Source organism: Conger conger, chromosome 8, assembly GCF_963514075.1.
Source record: "Conger conger chromosome 8, fConCon1.1, whole genome shotgun sequence".
In the NCBI taxonomy this organism is placed as follows: Eukaryota; Metazoa; Chordata; class Actinopteri; order Anguilliformes; family Congridae; genus Conger; species Conger conger.
In genome coordinates this window covers 60,501,131-60,522,505 of record NC_083767.1, presented here as the reverse complement: position 1 = coordinate 60,522,505, position 21,375 = coordinate 60,501,131, and the positions used below count along the sequence as shown (strand labels likewise).

At 42.6% G+C, this 21,375-nt stretch overlaps 1 protein-coding gene across 1 annotated transcript in view; it reads left to right on the top strand.

Moving 5' to 3' along the window:
• Window positions 1-885: 885 nt before the first annotated feature.
• LOC133134532 (E3 ubiquitin-protein ligase TRIM35-like) overlaps window positions 886-21,375 on the top strand; it is a 49,214-nt gene continuing 28,724 nt past the window's right edge. Inside the window, exons 1-2 of the mRNA XM_061250733.1 lie at window positions 886-1,293; window positions 11,499-11,594. Of these exons, the coding sequence (XP_061106717.1) occupies window positions 886-1,293; window positions 11,499-11,594 (504 nt within the window). The remainder of the gene's footprint in view (window positions 1,294-11,498; window positions 11,595-21,375) is intronic.

Here is a 21,375-nt window from a genome sequence, read left to right as displayed (position 1 = left end):
CGCATTTCACGTCCTGAAGAGGAGATTGAAGGGAAAAAACCCTCAAACAAACAGCAACTGAAAGAGGCTGTGTTGTACCCCTGAATAATAATTACGACTCAACACACAGTGTTTCTCCACTGATGGCTTCATCACAAGTTCTCCCCCTACTGCACAAAGGCAGGCATGAGCAATCAATATCAGGTTTGCAGAATAAGATCGTTTTGCACATCACTGATTTTTAACTTCAGCACATTACAGACCGTGAATTCAGTCTTTTTAAACGTCACAAATTATGAGTGTATTACTGCTTTTCACTTGACACAGCTGCAGTAAAAGCCTGGAAAGGCATCACAAAAAGATTAATACAACAGTTTGATGATGTCAATGGGTCACAGGCTTGATGCAGTTATTGCAAGCAAGGGATATGCTACAAAATATTAAGTATTATTTACTACACTCTGTACCAATACTTTTGCTCACCTAGAAACTGGGTGGTCTGATCCCAAAGGTGCTATGTTTTAAGTAGTGTAGCACATGTAGGCGTAAATACGAGGAAATACAAGATGAAATTATGAGCTCTTGTCTCGTGTTCATCTTTTTATCTCAAGCCCAAATATATTCAGTGTATCACAAAGGAATTGGCCTCGCTGTTCCAAATTATCTCATTTAATTAATTTTCATACATGGCACATAAATGGATCCAGTGGTACATTACTGCATCCTGTGAATCCAATCCAGTTCAGGCACGTGACCATCTCCGTAAGAGAGAGAGGACAAACCCAGTCAAGAATCTCCCACTGACTGAGAACTACAAACCTGATCTGCACTTCCTGTGCCTGCTTGTTGCAGTTTTGAATCACATTGGGTGCGTTCTGTCCCAGGTTCAGACGGAGAGACTGTAACATGGAGACTAAAGCTTTGATTCCTGAGGACGATCTCTGTTGCTCTGTATGTTGTGACATTTTTAAAGAGCCTGTTGTTCTGAAATGCAGCCACAGCTTCTGTAGAGTGTGTCTGCAGCAGTGCTGGGAAGAGAAGAGCTCTCGAGAGTGTCCCATCTGCAGGAGAAAAGCCTCTATGGATGAATCTTCTCCAAACCTGGCCTTAAAAAACATTGTGGAGTCTTACTTAAAGCAGAAGACTGAGAGAGAAACGACAGACAAGACGGAGTCTCACTGTAGTCTTCATGGAGAGAAACTTGTTTTATTCTGTGAACATGACAAAGAGCCTGTCTGTTTCATCTGTCAGACTTCAAGAAAACACAGAAACCACCCGGTCTGTCCAGTGGAAGAGGCCGCTCTGGAGCTGAAGGTATTCTTTTTTAAATCATAATTCAAAATTCAAGTCAGCATTGTATCAGAAAGTCTTGTTTTAAAGCATCAAAACATCCAGTATTTTAGATTTCAGTACAATGTACTCGGAGTAAAATGTGGTCATGGCTAAGTCCAGATTCACAGTTGTGATTGTGGGCCTTTTATAGTGAATACAGCTCCATAAATGTAACATTGAAATACAATGTGATTTCATAAATATATAACAATGATTTCTGAGATTAGATACTGACAGCACAAATATAACACAAGATCTTTACTCTAACAAAATAAAGGTCTAGATCTGATAAAACTACGATCATATAAACTGTTATCTGCTTGAGGAGAGAACTGTGCAACAACCAGGAATAACCAGTGGAGACAGAGCTGTAAATACTCTCTCAAAATAGATGTGTTAATATCAAACACAATAAGTCAAGCTGGTTCTATGAATGCTTCAACATTCCTTACAGTTGGCTTTTAATTATATGTGTGTACAGCCCAGTATTATTATCCTATTTTGCTGAAATATTTTATTGGTTTAATTATGCTGAAAATGCACAATAAAATATTGTGTTATGACGCTCTAAAAGAATATTTCACTGGTCTTTATTCGAGTGTAGTATTTTCCCTACTATATTTCCCATGTGCTTACACTTACAAAATTACACTGACCGTCACTAGTGTAGCAGGGGTTATACTGTGCTATTTGTGAGAATAAGTCTTAACTGGTTCATATCACTCCAGGAGGAACTCAAGCCTGCACTTAATCTTGTTGAAGAAAAATGGATTAATTTTCCTGAGGTTGAACGAGAAAGTAAGAAGACAGCAAAACACATCAGGGTGAGTAACACAATTAGTAAATATGTCGTATTTTTGATTAATGTTGTGTGTGACATGGATAACAAACACACCAACAAACACACATACATAAATAACAAAGCATAGTTACACTATTCAGGTTTAAAATGGTGTTTGAATCGCAGAGTCAAGCCCAGCACACAGAGAGGCAGATAAAGGCAGAGTTTGAGATGCTCCACCAGTTCCTGCGTGAGGAAGAGGAGGCCAGATTAGCTGCACTGAAAGACGAAGAGGAGCAGAAGAGTCGGGTAATGGCTCTAGAGACGGCCATGAAGACCGAGGACACCTCCTTTTTAAAGGTAGGAGCTTCATTTACTGACCGAGTTTATACCGATGAACCTCAGTAAAGTAACGTCATGTGTGCTGACTGTTATCATCCTCTTCACTTTCATTAACATGGCTCCTGCTGTTTCTCACCTATTGTTTCTCATAATGGAATGGACTGAATACATTTATACACTCACAATGATGCTCTTATTGTGTGTTTTTTCAGAGCTACAACAACATCAAGGAAAGGTATGTGGACTCTCAGCTCATTTCATCTTGTGTGTTTAAGTCTCTTCAGTTCCCGATGCTGACTGACTCCTGCCTGTCGTTACAGAGCCCAGTGCACACTGCAGGACCCAGAGCTGCTCTCAGGGGCGCTGATAGACGTGGCCAAACACCTGGGCAACCTGACGTTCAGAGTCTGGGAGAAGATGCTGGGGATGGTGCAGTACAGTGAGTATCTGGGCCAGATGCTGAAATCAGGTTTTTTTTACAAACATTTAATGAACACATGAAAGAGGAGGAACAGGCTGCATGTTGACATGGTGCTGAAGATAAACAGCACAGAGTCATCCAGTCTCAGAGCAGGGAGATCCTGAGGGCTGCACTGCTTGCAGTTTAATATCAGAACACACGCAGACACAGAATTAACACACAATGTAAAACCTCATCAATAATATGCTTTATTAGCTGTGAGAATTGTTTGCATTGAACTTGCAATGATGTGTCCATTGATTCATGAATTTTCATAATGCAAATAGGTTTTATATTTAAAATATGAATCACTATAACTACAGTATATTATTATCCATAACTAGTATATGTAATTTCCTGTGTATGGGACCTAATCTGAATACAGTATTTGAAATGGTCCTGCCATGGGCGGACACAAGAGATGGACACAGGGAGGTCGTGATGATCGGATCCATTAGCAGACTCCAGGGAATGGGACACGGGGGGGAACATGCAAACTCCGCACAGAGAGGCCCCGGCCGACGGGGTTTCAAACCCAGGACCTCCTTGCTGTGAGGCGCCTTCAGCCAGTTACAAATAATAATAAAAACAACACATTGTAGAAACAATATAAAACTAATAAATACTGTGATTGTGGAAATACATTCACTCAACAAACAAATAACAAGACAAGACAAGCACTTACACGACTGCCTTAAAGGAGCGACGGTCTTAAAAGAAAGCTCCCTCAGTCTCTTTTGGTGGTGTAGTTGGCCAGGGCCCCGGCCGGGATATTTCATGCTGCCAGTTGCACCTCCCCTGACAGCAGCGGTAGGAGGCGCAACGCCCACTCCTCCACCAGGTGTGTGTGTTCTCTCCTGTACCTCTTCTTCCCACCATTTAAATATCTCTCTTCTTCATATTTCAGCTCCTGTGATGATGGACCCCAACACTGCACATGCCTATCTCTCTCTCTCTTATGATCTGACCACTGTGAGAGACACAGATACAGCGCAGAAATGTCCTGACAACCCAGAGAGATTTTACCCATGTTTAAATGTGCTGGGATCTGAGGGGTTTACCTCAGGGAAACACAGCTGGGAGGTGAAGGTTGGGAATAAACCTAAGTGGGATGTAGGAGTGGTGAAAGAGTCCATCAACAGGAAGGGAGATATAACATACAGCCCAGAGAGAGGATTCTGGGTCATAAGGCTGAGGGATGGTGATAAGTACAGTGCAGCAGGAGGTACTGACCTCACACTGGTGAGGAAACCCCAGAGCATCAGGGTGCAGCTGGACTATGACAGGGGGGAGGTGTCCTTCTTCAACTCCAGTGACATGTCACTCATTTACACTTTTAAACACACATTTACTGAGAGGGTGTTCCCATTCTTCTCTCCCTGTTTGAGAGATGGTGGTAGGAATGATGAGCCCCTGAAAATCTGCCCAGTGAAAGTCTCAGTAACAGTGACATCATCCCAGTGAAGGTGGGGGGGGGGGGGGGGGGGTTGATGGTGTACCAGTACCCAATGGAAGATAAACAGACAGAGGTACACTGTCTCAGTGTCTAGACAGGTACACACATCTAGCACAAAGGGGGGTGTCTGTCACAAGGGAGTAATGACTATGTGGTCATTTGCTTTTACCTGGTGCGTTTTATGCTGTAAAGGAGACTATTGTTTCTTGTTAATGTAATTTCTTATTCATCTGAACTTTGGAAACTGCAAAGGACCAAGTGCTTTCACACTTATAGGGTACAAAAGGTGAAATCCATTTCAATAATTTCAATTAATAAATTTTCTTTTCATCACCAATTATTTTGTTGAGTTACTCAACTGTACATGCATTTTTGGTCATGTGCATGCAGGCTGTATCTTTTGGGTTCTGTTTTGAAGCATTTGAACTTTATTTTATGAAGTGTTTATACATAAAACAGATGTGCTCTTGTGGGTAAATCAAATGCTTTCATACCTGATCGATGTCATTCCTGTTGAACTGGATTCATGAGAGCGTGTACAAGCTTTAATTAGAGTCTGGGCTCTTTTCAGATTGTACTTTGCAGATGCAGTGAAGAATAAATTCACCCTGTCAGTACCATGCTGTAGGATTTACATCTGAGCCTTCAGTAGCCTTACCTGCACACCTGCCATTGGTCACAAACTCTTTACATTACGTTATTGGCATTTGGCAGACGCTCTTATCCAGAGCGACATACAGTTGATTAGACTAAGCAGGAGACAATCCTCCCCTAGAGCAATGCAGGGTTAAGGGCCTTGCTCAAGTGCCCAACGGCTGTGCGGATCTTATTGTGGCTAAACAGGGGATTAGAACCACCGACCTTGTGGGTCCCCGTCATGTACCCTAACCACTACGATACAGGCCACCCCAACTCTTTTCATATATGCATGATAGACACTAGATATTCAGTGTAAAACTATAAAAACATCAGGCTTTATGTAATTTCTTTATATTTTCATGAATATTTTGTGTACTCTGTATGTACATGCTCTGACATAAATTGATTCTGTCTCAAATGGTTTGGAATGGTACAAACCTCTTCTTTCATTTAAGTCTTCAACCATGTGTGTGCAGTAAATAGTTTGAGATATTGACACAGTGTTTGGATAGTTAACTTTGGTCACTTTTGCTCTGTTTGTTTGTTTGTTCAAAAATAAATAAATAAATAAATAAAAAAAATGGCCCTGGTCCTTATCTTTGTTGTATAGGTAGCAGTTGAAATTGTACTTCCCTCTAGGATCTTTCAGCGAACTTATCCCTGGTTATGGGTATGCACTTTGTTGTACGTCGCTCTGGATAAGAGCGTCTGCCAAATGCCAATAATGTAATGTAATGTAATGTAATTGACACTTTTATAGGACTAGTACAGAATAAGCTGAAATTGCTTCAGAAGAAGTACATTGTGCAAGCTAGCAACCACAGCACTTCCCAAGTCCTTTGAACAGGCCTGATTGGCCAAAAGGGACAGTTTGTTGTCTATAATGGTGTCCAGATACTTAAACTCCTCAACTCTTTCTGTTGTTGTGGCTCTGCAGTTGGTATCCAGAGAGTAAGCATTGTGTTAATGAACACATACTGCACACCCAAAGTGTTATACCTATTACCCATTCAAAACTTATTTCATGCTCCTCCTGAATACTTTTAAGAGCATATTCATATACATTTTAAATGCTATACATACAGTATGGAGGGCTGGATACAGTAGAGATATCCGGATGCTGGATATCACAATATTGTATTTCACTATACAGTGGGGGTATATTTCTAGTGCTTCATATGAGTGTGAGTGCTACCATAAAGGTATAGTGGAAAGCTGGAGAACATTCACCCTACTACACCACTTTGTCCCAGGCCAAGCAGCCACTGAATGCTACAGTATGAAACGCTCCAAAGGGAATACATCAGAGGACTTTTATTCTGAAGCATAACCATCACCCTGCACATATATTGATAGATTACATTTCTTACATTGTTGGATATGACGAGGATGTTCCCATGTGTAAATCCAGGTGCAGTCAATGTCAGGCGTGCTTCAGACATGTGACCATCTGCAGAATCTGTTCCAGTGGGGGTGCAGAGATGTCTCAGTCTCAGTTTTCACAGATTGAAAGTTGAGGTAACTTCGCCAGCAGAAGGTGCTGTTTTGACGTGTTGAACAGGAAATGGGCACCTTTTGCGTATTCATTAAGGAGCGTGTCGATACCAGAATGCCAGTCTGAATAGCGTGCCTGACTCAAAAGACAGAAACACGGTTATTCCAAAGCCCTCCCAGGGTATCAGCCCAACCACGGTGTCTTCGGCTTTCTGCATCTCGTACAGTATTTCTGCAGCGCTTGACACCAGAGCACCAGACATTTCACATCGTACAGAGAGTGTCCGTCTGAAGAGTGTAATAATCCTATGCGCGTAGAGAGTGATTCTTATTTGTTGTAATTCTTCCCATTTGGGGCGGCATGGCTCAGGCAGTAAGAGCGGTCGTCTGGCAGTCGGAAGGTTGCCGGTTCGATCCCCTGGCCGGGCTGTGTCAAAGTGTCCCTGAGCAAGACAACTAACCCCTAAATGCTCCTGATTGGCTGGTCGGTTGTCAATTGTACAACGCTTTGGAAAAAAGCCCTATAAAAATGCCAAACATTTAAATGCTGGGCGGCACGGATGGTGCAGTGGGTAGCACTGCCGCTTCACAGCAAGGAGGTCCTGGGTTCAAATCCCTGTCGGCCGGGGCCTCTCTGTGTGGAGTTTGCATGTTCTCCCCGTGTCTGTGTGGGTTTCCTCCAGGTACTCCGGTTTCCTCCCACAGTCCAAAGACATGCACGTTAGGCTGATTGGAGAGTCTAAATTGGTATGAGTGTGTGAGTGCATGGTGTGTGTGCCCTGCGATGGACTCGTGACCTGTCCTGGGTGTATTCCTGCCTTTCACCCAATGTATGCTGGGATAGGCTCCAGCCCCCCCTGCGACCCTATTCAGGATAAGCGGGTTAAGATAATGGATGGATGGATGGATTTAAATGCTTTCCCTGGCTTTTCTAAATAATTCTTTTCCAGAAAACATTCCAGGCTCAAATTAGTTGCAAGTGTTGAATTGTATCTGAATCGTAAAGAACTGCTGTTTCTTTAGAGTCAGGCTGGCTGCCCTTTAAACATTAGAACTGTTTGTGGCCCTGTCAAAAATCAAAATGGCTACTGAACACCTTCAAAAAACTATGCACACCAACCAGCCACGGCAAGCCTGGCCCTTCTTCTAGCGTACTAGGGATAGCAGCAACACGCTAACACGGCCGCCGAGATTGTTTGTGGGCCCTCTATGATTTTTGGCAGCCGCTACTGTATATCGGGATGTAAGGCGGAAATTACTAATCTGGCATTGGCTTCCTCTGGTACTGTGGCAATATGTGGCTATAAAGTAATTTAACCCCAGGAGCATACACCATTAACCCCCACCGTCTCCGCACCCATATGGGCAGGAGCCTGTGGGGGAAGACTCAGGCATCTGTTTTCTTGAGAAGCTCTCTTGTCCCTGGGTTTACTCAGGCCTCCAGCTGTAAAACTTGTTACGACAGGGGGCAACATCCTTTACGGCACGGGAAGGTTTCAGGAAGCCACGGCCTGTTGGGCCCGGGCTATTCTCTTGGACCCCCCTTCATTACTCCCTCCCTCTCACGTCTCCCCCATTCCTCAGTTTCCCTGAAAGTTTGCATAAAGCATCGGATGTTTCATGACGAAGTCAGTTTAGATAATATTCATGTTTGGTATTATTCTGATTGTTTCAGTGCGACTGGTGCAATGGTTTCATTTCTGCAACAGCAAACCTTGGACATCATAACCAACCAGGAACCAAGCAGAAACTGTGTGGAGCTCTGCCCCAGTGAAAGCCATGTGCCTCAACCCCCCTGATCAGATCTTGTTTTCTGGGGAGGCCTGGCTCCAAATTCCGAATGGTTATAAAACGCCAGATGGTTCATTGTTTCATTGCGGACCCATTTTTGGAGTCAACATCAAAGGCCTGATTTTGGATTTAAGGGGACCAAACCAACCAATCGGGGAGGATGCAATCTCCCGTGCACACCGTGCACGTAATTTCTACATACAGGGTGTCTGTAGCCAGACTCCCGTATGTAGCTTTTATTACCAGGTATGACTTTTAAGACTCCGTAATTTGGTTTCCGTTGTAATGTTTTTTGATTTGGAACTAGTGTGTAATTGCGTATGTAACCTGCCTGGTCAAATAAATTGTTAAAACTTGATCTGCGTGGTTTCGCTTACTGACACTCAATGTTATACAGGGAATGCTTGGTTACCCCCTCGAACTGGTCTAGGGAGGATGAATATTTACGCTTAATGTATCACGGTGTATCGCACCCGTAGACCTATGATGGTAAATCCCTTGCCTCCGCATGGTAGTTAATTCATGTCGAGCACAGCCGTAGCTAGGTTGGTCTGCTTGGGTCCCTAGGCTGTAAACAGATATACCCAAGAGTAGCTATTCCTGCGACCTCTGTAATGACTGCAGATATCTAGTCAGTTCGTGAGATGTGCACATAACGCGCGATGTGACATGCGGCGGAACCAGCAGAGGACTGTTCAGATGAGTAAATCTCAGTACAGGATTCTTATAGTGATCAAGTCAAAATTATAAATAAGACATCTACCAAAGGTAGATAACTAATCTAATTAATTATTCTAAATGGAGTCAGATGTAACTAATTGATTCTTGTTAAAACATTGTTACAAGAGCATTGTACAAAAAGTATTGGAACAGCAAGGTCAATTCCTTTTTTTTCGCTATACACTGAAGACAATAGAGTTTGAGGTCAAAAGATGATACATGATGATAGCACCAGTATGAATTAAGTCTACAAAAACATTCTGTCTGAAAAGCTACCGAGAAATGCATCCAAACTAATTAGGAGGAACTTCATCATGCAGCAAGACAATGACCCAAAACACGCATACAGCACAACTTCAATCGGGGCAGGAAGTGGAAGGTTTTAGAGTGGCCAAGTCAATCACCAGACCTTAACTTAATTAAGCACGCATTTCCCGTCCTGAAGAGGAGATTGAAGGGAAAAAACCCTCAAACAAAAAACAACTGAAAGAGGCTGTGTTGTACTCCTGAATAGGGGGATGAAATAATAATTGTGACTCAACACAGTGTTTCTCCACTGATGGCTTCAACACAAGTTCTCCTCCTACTGCACAAAGGCAGCCATGAGTAATCAATATCAGGTTAGCAGAATAAGATCGTTTTGCACATCACTGATTTTTAACTTCATCACATTACAGACCGTGAATTCAATCTTTTTAAACGTCGCAAATGATTAGTGTATTACTGCTTTTCACTTGACACAGCTGCAGTAAAAGCCTGGAAAGGCATCACAAAAAGATTAACACAACAGTTTGATGATGTCAATGGGTCACAGGCTTGCAAGCAAGGGATATGTTACAAAATATGAAGTATTATTTACATTATTTACTTAAATACTCTCTGTCCCAATACTTTTGCTCACCTAAAAATTGGGTGGTCTGATACCAAAGGTGCTATGTCTTAAGTAGTTTTGTACATCCAGGCGTAAATATGAGGAAATTAAAGATGAAATTATGAGCTCTTGTCTCATTCATCTTTTGATCTCAACCCTGAATGTATTCAGTGTAATAGAAAGGAATTGGCCTCACTGTTCCAAATTATCTCATTTAATTTATTTTCATACATGGCACATAAATGGATCCAGTGGTCCTTTTCTGCATCCTGTAAATCTAATCCAGTTCAGGCACGTGACCATCTCCGTAAGAGAGAGAGGACAAACCCAGTCAAGAATCTCCCGCTGACTGAAAACTACAAACCTGATCTGCAGGTTTGTTTCTGTTTTGACGCACATTGGGTGTGTTCTGTCCCAGGTTCAGCAGCGGTGAAAGTATCAGACCGAGAGACGGAGAGACTGTAACATGGAGGCTAAAGCTTTGATTCCTGAAGGCGATCTCTGTTGCTCTGTATGTTGTAACATTTTTAAAGAGCCTGTTGTTCTGAAATGCAGCCACAGCTTCTGTAGAGTGTGTCTGCAGCAGGTCTGGGAAAAGAAGAGCTCTCGAGTGTGTCCCATGTGCAGGAGAAAGGCCTCTATGAAAGATCCTCCTCTAAACCTGGCCTTAAAAAACATTGTGGAGTCTTACTTAAAGCAGAAGACTGAGAGAGAAACGACAGACAAGACTGAGGCTCGCTGTATTCTCCATGGAGAGAAACTTGTTTTATTCTGTGAACATGACAAAGAGCCTCTCTGTTTCATCTGTCAGACTTCAAGAAAACACAGAAACCACCCGGTCTGTCCAGTGGAAGAGGCCACTCTGGAGCTGAAGGTATTCTTTTTTAAATCACAATTTAAAATTCAAGTCAGCATTGTATCAGAAAGTCTTGTTTTAAAGCCTCAAAACATCCAGTATTTTAGATTTCAGTACAATGTACTAGGAGTAAAATGTGGGCATGGATAAGTCCGGATTCACAGTTGTGATTGTGGGCCTTTTATAGTGAATACAGCTCCATAAGTGTAACATTGAAATACAGTGTGATTTCATAAATATATAGCAATGATGTGTGAGATTAGATACTGACAGCACAAATATAACACAATACTTTTACTCTAACAAAATAAAGGTCTAGATCTGATAAAACTATTGTCATATAAACTGTTATCTGCTTGAGGAGAGAACTGTGCAACAACCAGGAAGTGCAGAAATCTACACTGAGTGAATAACCAGTGGAGACAGAGCTGTATATACTCTCTCAAAATGGATGTGTTAATATCGAACACAATAAATCAAGCCGGTACGATGAATGCTTCAACATTCCTTACAGTTGGCTGTAAATTATATGTATGTACTGCCCAGTATTATTATCCTATTATGTTGAAATATTTTATTGGTTTAATTGTACTGAAAATGCACAATAACATATTATGTTATGACGCCCAATAAGAATATTTCACTGATCTTTCCTCGAGTGTAGTATTTTCCATACTACATTTCCCACAGGCTTACAGTTACAAAATTACACTGACCGTCACTAGTGTAGCAGGGTAACACTGTGCTATTTGTGATAACTGGTTCATATCACTCCAGGAGGAACTCAAGCCTGCATTAAATCTTGTAAAAGAAAAACTGAAGAAGTTAACTGAGGTTGAACAAGAATGTAAGAAGACAGCAGAACACATCAGGGTGAGTAACACAACTAGTAAATATGTAGTATTTTTGATGAATGTTGTGTGTGACATGGATAACAACACCCCAACTGCCATACATAAATAACAAAGTGTAGTGTAAAACCCCACGCTAACCCAACAACGGAATTTAGCGAGGGCTGAAGGTATTAGCGTGCTTGTCCTTCTGGTGTTGCTGAAAGAATACTAATAGGGTTAAAAATTAGTGGCCCCTATGCGGAGAGTCGAAATCAGCCAATAAACAAACCATGATACAAAGACAGTAGTACCACTCTGCTACTCTTGGGTATATCTGTTAACGGGCTAGGGACCCAAGCAGACCAACATAGCTACGGCTGTTCTTGACATGAATGAACTACCACGTGGAGGCAAGGGATTTACCATCATAGGTCTACGGGTGCTATACGCCGTGATACATTAAGCGTAAATATTCATCCTCCCTAGACCAGTTTGAGGGGATAACCAAGCATTCCCTGTGTAACATTGAGTGTCAGTAAGCGAAACCACACAAATCAAGTTTTAACAATTTATTTTACCAGGCACGTTACATACGTAATTATACACTAGTTCCAAATAAAATATAAAAGCATTAGAAAGGAAACCAAATTACGGAGTCTTAAAAGTCATACCTGGTAATAAAAGCTACATACGGGAGTCTGGCTACATAGAAATTAGAGATTGCATCCTCCCCGATTGGTTGGTTTACTGTCCTTAAATCCAAAATCCAGGCCTTTGTTCTTGACCCTTAAAATGGGTCCACAATTAACCAATGAACCATCTGGCGTTTTATAACCATTTGGAATTTGGAGCCAGGCCTCCCCAGGAAACAAGATCTGATCAGTGGGGGTTGAGGCACATGGCTTTCACTGGGGCAGAGCTCCACTCAGTTTCTCCTTGGTTCCTGGTTGGTTATGATGTCCAGGGTTTGTTGTTTGTTTTCGGCATGAGTTTTCCCCCACAGGCTCCTGCCTGTATGGGTGCGGAGACGGTGGGGGTTAATGGTGTATGCTCCTGGGGTTAAATTACTTTACAGCCGCATATTGCCACCGTACCAGAGGAAGCCAGCAAGCACACTGAGTGACAATGCCAGATTTGAATAATTTCCGCCTTACAGTAGTTACACTATTCAGGTTTAAAATGGTGTTTGAATCGCAGAGTCAAGCCCAGCACACAGAGAGGCAGATAGAAATGGAGTTTGAGAAGCTCCACCAGTTCCTGCATGAGGAAGAGGAGGCCAGACTAGCTGCACTAAAAGAAGAAGAGGAGCAGAACAGTTGGATAATGGAGGAGAAGCTAAAACACATCAGTGGAGACATCTCCACCCTTACAGACAAAATCACAGCTCTAGAGACGGCCATGGAGACCGAAGACACCTCCTTTTTAAAGGTAGGAGCTTCATTTACTGACCAAGTTTATACCGATGAACCTCAGTAAAGTAACGTCATGTGTGTTATCATCCTCTTCACTTTCATTAACATGGCTCCTGCTGTTTCTCACCTATTGTTTCTCATAATGGAATGGACTGAATACATTTATACACTCACAATGATGCTCTTATTGTGTGTTTTTTCCAGAGCTACAACAACATCAAGGAAAGGTATATGGACTCTCAGCTCATTTCATCTTGCGTGTTTAAGTCTCTTCAGTTCCCGATGCTGACTGACTCCTGCCTGTCGTTACAGAGCCCAGTGCACACTGCAGGACCCAGAGCTGCTCTCAGGGGCGCTGATAGACGTGGCCAAACACCTGGGCAACCTGACGTTCAGAGTCTGGGAGAAGATGCTGGGGATGGTGCAGTACAGTGAGTATCTGGGCCAGATGCTGAAATCAGGTTTTCTTTACAAACATTTAATGAACACATGAAAGAGGAGGAACAGGCTGCATGTTGACATGGTGCTGAAGATAAACAGCACAGAGTCATCCAGTCTCAGAGTAGGAAGATCCTGAGGGCTGCACTGCTCACAGTTTAATATCAGAACACACGCAGACACAGAATTAACACACAATGTAAAACCTCATCAATAATATGCTTTATTAGCTGTGAGAATTGTTTGCATTGAATTTGCAATGATGTGTTCATTATTGATTCATGACTTCATAATGCAAATAGGTTTTATATTTAAAATATGAATCACTATAACTACAGTATATTATTATCCATAACTAGTATATGTAATTTCCTGTGTATGGGACCTTATCTGAATAGAGTATTTGAAATGGTCCTGCCATGGGCAGACACAAGAGATGGACACTGGGAGGTTGTTATGATCGGGGGGAGTGGACAGGTAATCGGGAGAAAGGGAAAACATGGAATGGAACATTGACATAAAACACATTGAAAAGGATAAACAGGGAAATGAACTACGACAGAGGCACGGAACGTGACAGGAAAACATGAAACTAAACATTTAACAACACAAATACGAAGAACAAGCTATGATACAAAAACACGAGACATGAGGCAGGATTAATGTCAGTTTTCACTGATGTTTTAATGATAATAATAATAATAATAATAATAATAATAATAATAAATAAATAAAAAATAATAATAATCATAATGATAATAAGCTTTATTTGTATAGCATACATAAAACATAGCTCAAAGAGCTTTGCATTCAGCCAATTACAAATAATAATAAAAACAACACATTGTAGAAACAATATAAAACTAATAAATACTGTGATTGTGGAAATACATTCACTCAACAAACAAATAACAAGACAAGACAAACACTAACACGACTGCCTTAAAGGAGCGACGGTCTTAAAAGAAAGCTCCCTCAGTCTCTTTTGGTGGTGTAGTTGGCCAGGGCCCCGGCCGGGATATTTCATGCTGCCAGTTGCACCTCCCCTGACAGCAGCGGTAGGAGGCGCAACGCCCACTCCTCCACCAGGTGTGTGTGTTCTCTCCTGTACCTCTTCTTCCCACCGTTTAAATATCTCTCTTCTTCATATTTCAGCTGCTGTGATGATGGACCCCAACACTGCACACGCCACCCTCTCTCTCTCTGATGATCTGACCACTGTGAGACACACAGGTACAGCGCAGAACTGTCCTGACAACCCAGAGAGATTTAACCCCAGTGTGTGTATGCTGGGATCTGAGGGGTTCACCTCAGGGAAACACAGCTGGGAGGTGAAGGTTGGGAATAAACGTGAGTGGGATGTAGGAGTGGTGAAAGAGTCCATCAACAGGAAGGGAGATATAACATGCAGCCCAGGGAAAGGATACTGGGTCATAGCGCTGAGGAATGGTGATGAGTACAGTGCAGCAGGAGTAGATGACCTCACACTGGTGAGGAAACCCCAGAGCATCAGGGTGCAGCTGGACTATAACAGGGGGGAGGTGGCCTTCTTCAACTCCAGTGACATGTCACTCATTTACACTTTTAAACACACATTTACTGAGAGGGTGTTCCCATTCTTCTCTCCCTGTTCGAGAGATGGTGGTAGGAACGATGAGCCCCTGAAAATCTGCCCAGTGAAAGTCTCAGTAACAGTGACGTCATCCCAGTGAAGGTGTTTGTGTAAAAATGAAACTAGAAATGCTGTCAGGGATTTAGGATGTGTCTGATCTGCCTCAGCATGCCTGGCTGTTGACTTGAGCTTTGGGACACATGCTGGAGATGATCGGGGGGGTTGACGGTGTACCAGTTGATGGTGTACTCGCATCAAATTCAAAACATTGGTGCTAGCCTTCCAAGCAGTTAAGTGGTCTTCCCCAGCTTATCTACAAAAAATCATCAGACCCTACACCCCTGCCAGACCTCTTCGTTCAGCCTCCACAGGCCGCTTGGCACCTCCCCCTCTCTGAACCTCCACCTCACGCTCACGACTGCTGTCTGTTCTGGCTCCACGGTGGTGGAACGAACTCCCCGTTGAGGTCAGAACTATAGAATCTCTCCCCACCTTCAAGCGCAAGCTGAAGACACACCTCTTCAAGCAGCACCTCTCCCCATCCCTCCCTACCTCCCTGTGAACCTTAATTGTCGTCTCTGTGACTTGCTTTGTGTATCGGTATTTTTAGTTTTCTAGGTAAGCAGTGTTTGGATAGTTAACTTTGGTCACTTTTGCTCTGTTTGTTTGTTTCTTTGTTCAAAAAAAACAAAAACAAATTGGCCCTCGTCCTTATCTTTGTTGTACAGGTAGCAGTTGAAATTGTACTTCCCTCTAGGGTCTTTCAGCGAACTTATCCCTGGTTATGGATATGCACTTTGTTGTACGTCGCTCTGGATAAGAGCGTCTGCCAAATGCCAATAATGTAATGTAATGTAACCAGTACCCAATGGAAGATAAACAGACAGAGGAACACTCTCAGTATCTAGACAGGTACACACATCGAGTACACCACTTTGTGCCAGGCCAAGCAGCCACTGAATGCTACAGTATGAAACGCTCCAAAGGGAATACATCAGAGGACTTTTATTCTGAAGCATAACCATCACCCTGGAATATATTGATAGATTACATTTCTTACATTCTTGGATATTACATCATCCACACAATAAAATGACAACAGTATAACAGCAGCTACAGGTAATGTCTTTCTGTGTAAGTGAGAAATAAACTATTACTGCAGCGTTAAATGACGCATTGCTTGTAGAGATTAACCCTGATTCTTATTTGTTGTAGTTCTTATTTGGGGAGGCATGGCTCAGGCAGTAAGAGCAGTCGGAGGGTTGCCAGATTGATCCCTAACCCCCAAATTCTCCTGATTGGCTGGTCGGTTGTCAATTGTACATCGCTTAGAATAAAGGCGCTATATAAACGCCAACCATTTAAATGCTTTCCCTGGGTTTTCAAATGTATTTATTTTTTTACAGACAACATTCCAGGCTCTAATTAGTTGCAAGTATTGAATTGCATCTGAATCGTAAAGAACTGCTCCTTTGTAGAGTCAGGCTGGCTGCCCTTTACACATTAGGACCGTTTGTGGCCTGTCAAAAATCGAAATGGCTACTGAACACCTTCAAAACACTGACAACTATGCACACCATCCAGCCTGGCACTTCTCCGAGCGTACCAGTGATAGCAGCAACACGATAACACGGCTGCAGAGATTGTTTGTGCGCACTCGGCAGCCGCTACTTTATATAGGGACATGCAAGGTCGCTGGTTCGATTCCCGGTGTAGCCGCAATTAGATCCACACAGCAGTTGGGCCCTTGAGCAAAGCCCTTAAACCTGCATTGCTCCAGGGGAGGATTGTCTCCTGCTTAATCTAATCAACTGTACGTCGCTCAGGATAAGAGCTTCTGCCAAATGCCAATAATGTAATGTAATGTAATGTAAAACCCCACAGCTAACCCAATGACGGAATTTAGCGGGGGCCGAAGGGGGTTTTGCGTGCTTGTCCTTCTGGCGTTGCTGGGAGAACATTAGTTGGGTTAATTATTAACCTCCGTACAAGAACAGAGCACAATTATGTTTAAGAATATACTGGGTCCGTTGCCATGGGTCGGATATGGATTGACCTGCCCCATTGGAACATTGGAACCCCAGCTCTCAGGCCCCTCACAAATGGCAGCCCTTCCTGACCTTAACCACCATGCTACAGGCCGCCCCATCATATCTATGAATGCTGTAGTTGGGAGTTTTCATGATAACTGCATTATGCTGTAAATATGTTTTTGTGCCTCTCATGGTAATATACCTTTTGGATAAACCTGATTTGGGTGAATGAAAGGAAAGGAGACATTCCAGACTGTTTGGTTTCTTCTCCTTATCTCCGAAATCCAGGCCTTAGTTCTTGACCCTAAAAGTGAGTCACCCATCTATAATTTACAGCCAGGCCCACCAGGCAGGGGGCTAAAACACATGGCTTCTACAGAGACAGCTTTTGCCCAGTTTCCCCTCGGCTCCTGAATGGTTATGCTATCAAAGGTAGACTGTTACAAAAACTAGACCATTACACCAGTCACACTGAACCAATCAGAATAACACCAAACATCACTATATTCTGACCTGGGATTATCATGAAACATCTTTATACCATCTCCAATATTCCTGTTCTGGAATGTGAGAAAAGGGGGGCCCCCAGGGCCCAAGAAGGCGCCTCTAAGAATCCTTCTCTAGCTCTCCCCCACAGGCATGCGTGCCAATGGTGGGGGCTAACAATGTATGCTCCAGGAGGGGGAAGTCAGCAAGCTGACCAGCGCATGAGACCAAATGTTACTTATGACTGGCGTACAGATTCCCCCCCATGGCCCCGAGGGACAAACAACACAGTTCCAAGGGGTCACTGTGAAAGCCGTGGCTGTACATGTAATTCCCTGCGGATGCTTGGGGTCTCAATCCCGACAGTGTTGGCACCTGCAGGGGGCTGAGCACCGAAACCGCAGGGGTAGAAGATTTTAGGGAGTGGAATGAGGCTGGTGATGACGGACCCTCAGAATACCCAGTCCCACCAGTCCCACCATATGTAGGCATCCAGGGCAGAGCTGGTAGAGGAGCTGGCCCTGGACGACCCGTTGCACCAGGTCCATTAGGTCAGTCAGAGACCATGCACACTGTCCAGAAATAGTGTCCTTCCACCACAGAAACACGTCCACCTCCAGCGGAATTCTCCTCAGAACGCAGATCTGACCCATTACGAAGTCCTCAATCACTTCCAGTCGATCAAGTGACTCGCTGGACAGGTCAGACCTTCATGCGTGAAGGAGCTCATCTCGCTGATGACGTACTACTGTGGGTGAGACACCTGGACGATCTCAGCGTGGCCATACAAAAACTGAACACTAATACAAAATGGGAAAATATTGTTAGACATATAATCATTACAAGATGTTTCATGACAACCAGTGCGAGTGGTGAATATGGTCTTCATGTCCCTTATAGAGATATGCACCAATACGGTGATCTAATTTAAATACCTGATTCTTCACTACTACGCAGGTTGAGCATATGGTAGTGGAATTTAGATCGACCTGTTTTAGGTGAATCAAAGAATAAGAAACCAAGAATCCAATATAGACAGTACAACTATTTATAGTAAACATACAAACAATACATAGACACATTAATGAGGTGGATAAAGAATATTTATCTTTGTTCTGACACAATCCACCTATGCCAGCCTAAGGCCTCAATGAATTCCCTTACGACATGACTAGGGTTCTTGTGCAGACAAAAGTCCAGAATATCTTGCTGGCAGCAGCAAACCAACCCTTGGCATATGTTCTGCAGGCTAAGACACGCTCGATGGTATGGGTCTGATGGACAAGTGAACAGCTAATAGAATGGAGCGCCTGCGCTTCAGATCTAACAGCCGTGAATATATTTTTTGTAAACTATTAATGATATGTTTGAGACCAGTGATCATCTGGTTTACCAAACTTGATGAAATTTAGGATAATTAATTATCCTATAAGTATTTGGATGGCACGTCTGCCTAAGAATTCAGGGACTAAATTATCGAGCTGTGCCTGTAGCCATGCATAACTATATTGCAGTATATCGCATGCAGAACAGAATGCTGGGACGGTTAAAACTAACATATACCAAACACAAGATGTATAACGCAGCTATTTGCTTCAAAATATAAACATTTATGCAGGATGAATGTCTGCCCAAATCCATACGTCCAATCAAAGAATGATTAAAAACAATAAAAATATACACATTTATGCAGGGTGAATGTCTGCATAAATCCGTAATCAAATTAAATAATTAATCAAAAACAATAAAAATATATACATTTATGCAGGGTGAATGTCTGCATAAATCTGTAATCAAATTAAAGAATTGATCAAAAACAATACATCAAAACCAAAATAAATCATACACTCCCTCAAGATAAACCATTGAGAGTGCAGGTTCACTGCTCTTACAACAAGAAACACCACACGTGACAAACACTTAGGGAAGGAGAGACAAGACGCACAAAGGGAGCTGTGAGGGGGCAGTGAGAAACTGAAAAGCTTGAAACTGTGGGGGGAGTAGAATGACCCATAAATCAGTCCTTGCCAGAAAATGACCCCCCCCTTGTTAGGTTTTATGCCCAGAGATGTAAATAAGAGGAGGAATTGCTTCTTCTCTTTTACTCTGAAATTTGCTTAAACATTTTTCATTTGTAACACCTTCCAAAATATAAGCCAATTCAGTGTTACTGGGCTATAAAGACCTCTCCTGTTGTAAACATCTCACCGTATAAGCACAGATGCCACAGGTCACTGTAAATCAGTGAAAACTTTAAAGGGTTCATTTCATGGCATTAACTGATTTATCTAAGGTCTAGAAAATATTCTAATATATATATTTTGTGTTAGTGGGAGAAACCACACAAACATACAATTAGATTTTTAAGTACACCCATGTCTCAGTTAATCTAACTGGCATTCAAGTAAGTATATTAGTATTATTAACTAACAATTCTTAAAGGACATGCACAGACATGCAGTATACCGTATATAACAATATAAATTCTCTGCATTCACAGTGGTGCAACTGGAGCACACAAAGTGAAGCAGAGGAAACTAATATGGTACACCAAGATGCACTATACATTTGGCCTATGCCTAAATAATTTAATTTATCCTAATAGGAGAAATGATGTAATCAGGGAATTCATCCTTTTTATTAAGAATGTATCCCTACCAGGGCAAAGTTTATTTGACATTTATTACAGAACACCTGTATATTTAACTATCCACATGCCTATAACAAATGCTTTCCAAACTATCGCCTATGTATTTAATTACAAGTATACAACTGTTGCCAATACAGGTAGCACATGCCAGAGGACTCAGAAAGACAGAAATTCTGTGAGGCGACACCCGACCCCAGTCTCAGAGGTCTAGACATAGGCACCACGTGCAGAATATTCCCCAACCTTGTAGCAGCGCATCAGAGGGGTGGAGACTTATATCTGCTGTGGCACCCAGCAGCCCTATGACGTAACATCGGGCCTAGTATACAGAGATATCGCAACCACTGATACAGGCCTCAATCACTGAGACTTAAAACTGCTGTTCCCTACGGACGGATACCCGATAGTCTCAAGTCTTGTTATAAACACCACAATCAAAGGGCTTGAGAAGTATACCCGCCGTGGAACACAGACACCCTGGGTTCAGTATCAGCACTCTCCAGACTCTGCTTCTAGGTCTGGAACCTAGAACCTAGGCTATGCCCCTGATTCAGCACCCAGTTGCAACTTATAACAATTTATGCAATTATAATGGAGAAACTTGCCACCTTTAACGGAGCTCAAGCTTACTCCAAAATTAATATTATATATGCGCATCCTAACAGATCACACACATATATGTATTATTAATCAACTTTCAAAGCTTACCAGCTCATAAACCACTCATCCCTACATACAGATCTAAACACTTTTACCTTCTCTGTGACATACTTGTTTGCAAACCTGTTGCTACCGGAGCCTACTTGCTCTCTAAGCTAATAGCCACAGCAACACAGCGCCGTTACAAAACATGCACATCAACATTTCTCTCTCTTTACCTCCTCCAATAATTACGTTACATACCCTGAGAGGTAGTAACCTGCAAATATGACTGGATTCTACGGTCCCAGCCCTGTACAGGATATGTCGATTCCCTAAACAGTGTACATGCAGTAAAATAACACAACTCTCCCAAACATATGCCGATATGAAAGAAATTGTGCTACTCACCACACCAAGGACAGCAAAACCAGATGGAAGAAAAACCACACACCCGCGGTAACGGGTATCATGCCGGAATGCAACAACACCACCAGAAGGGACAAACTTCAGACACCTCACCCATTGTAAGCCTCAGCAGACAAATCTCA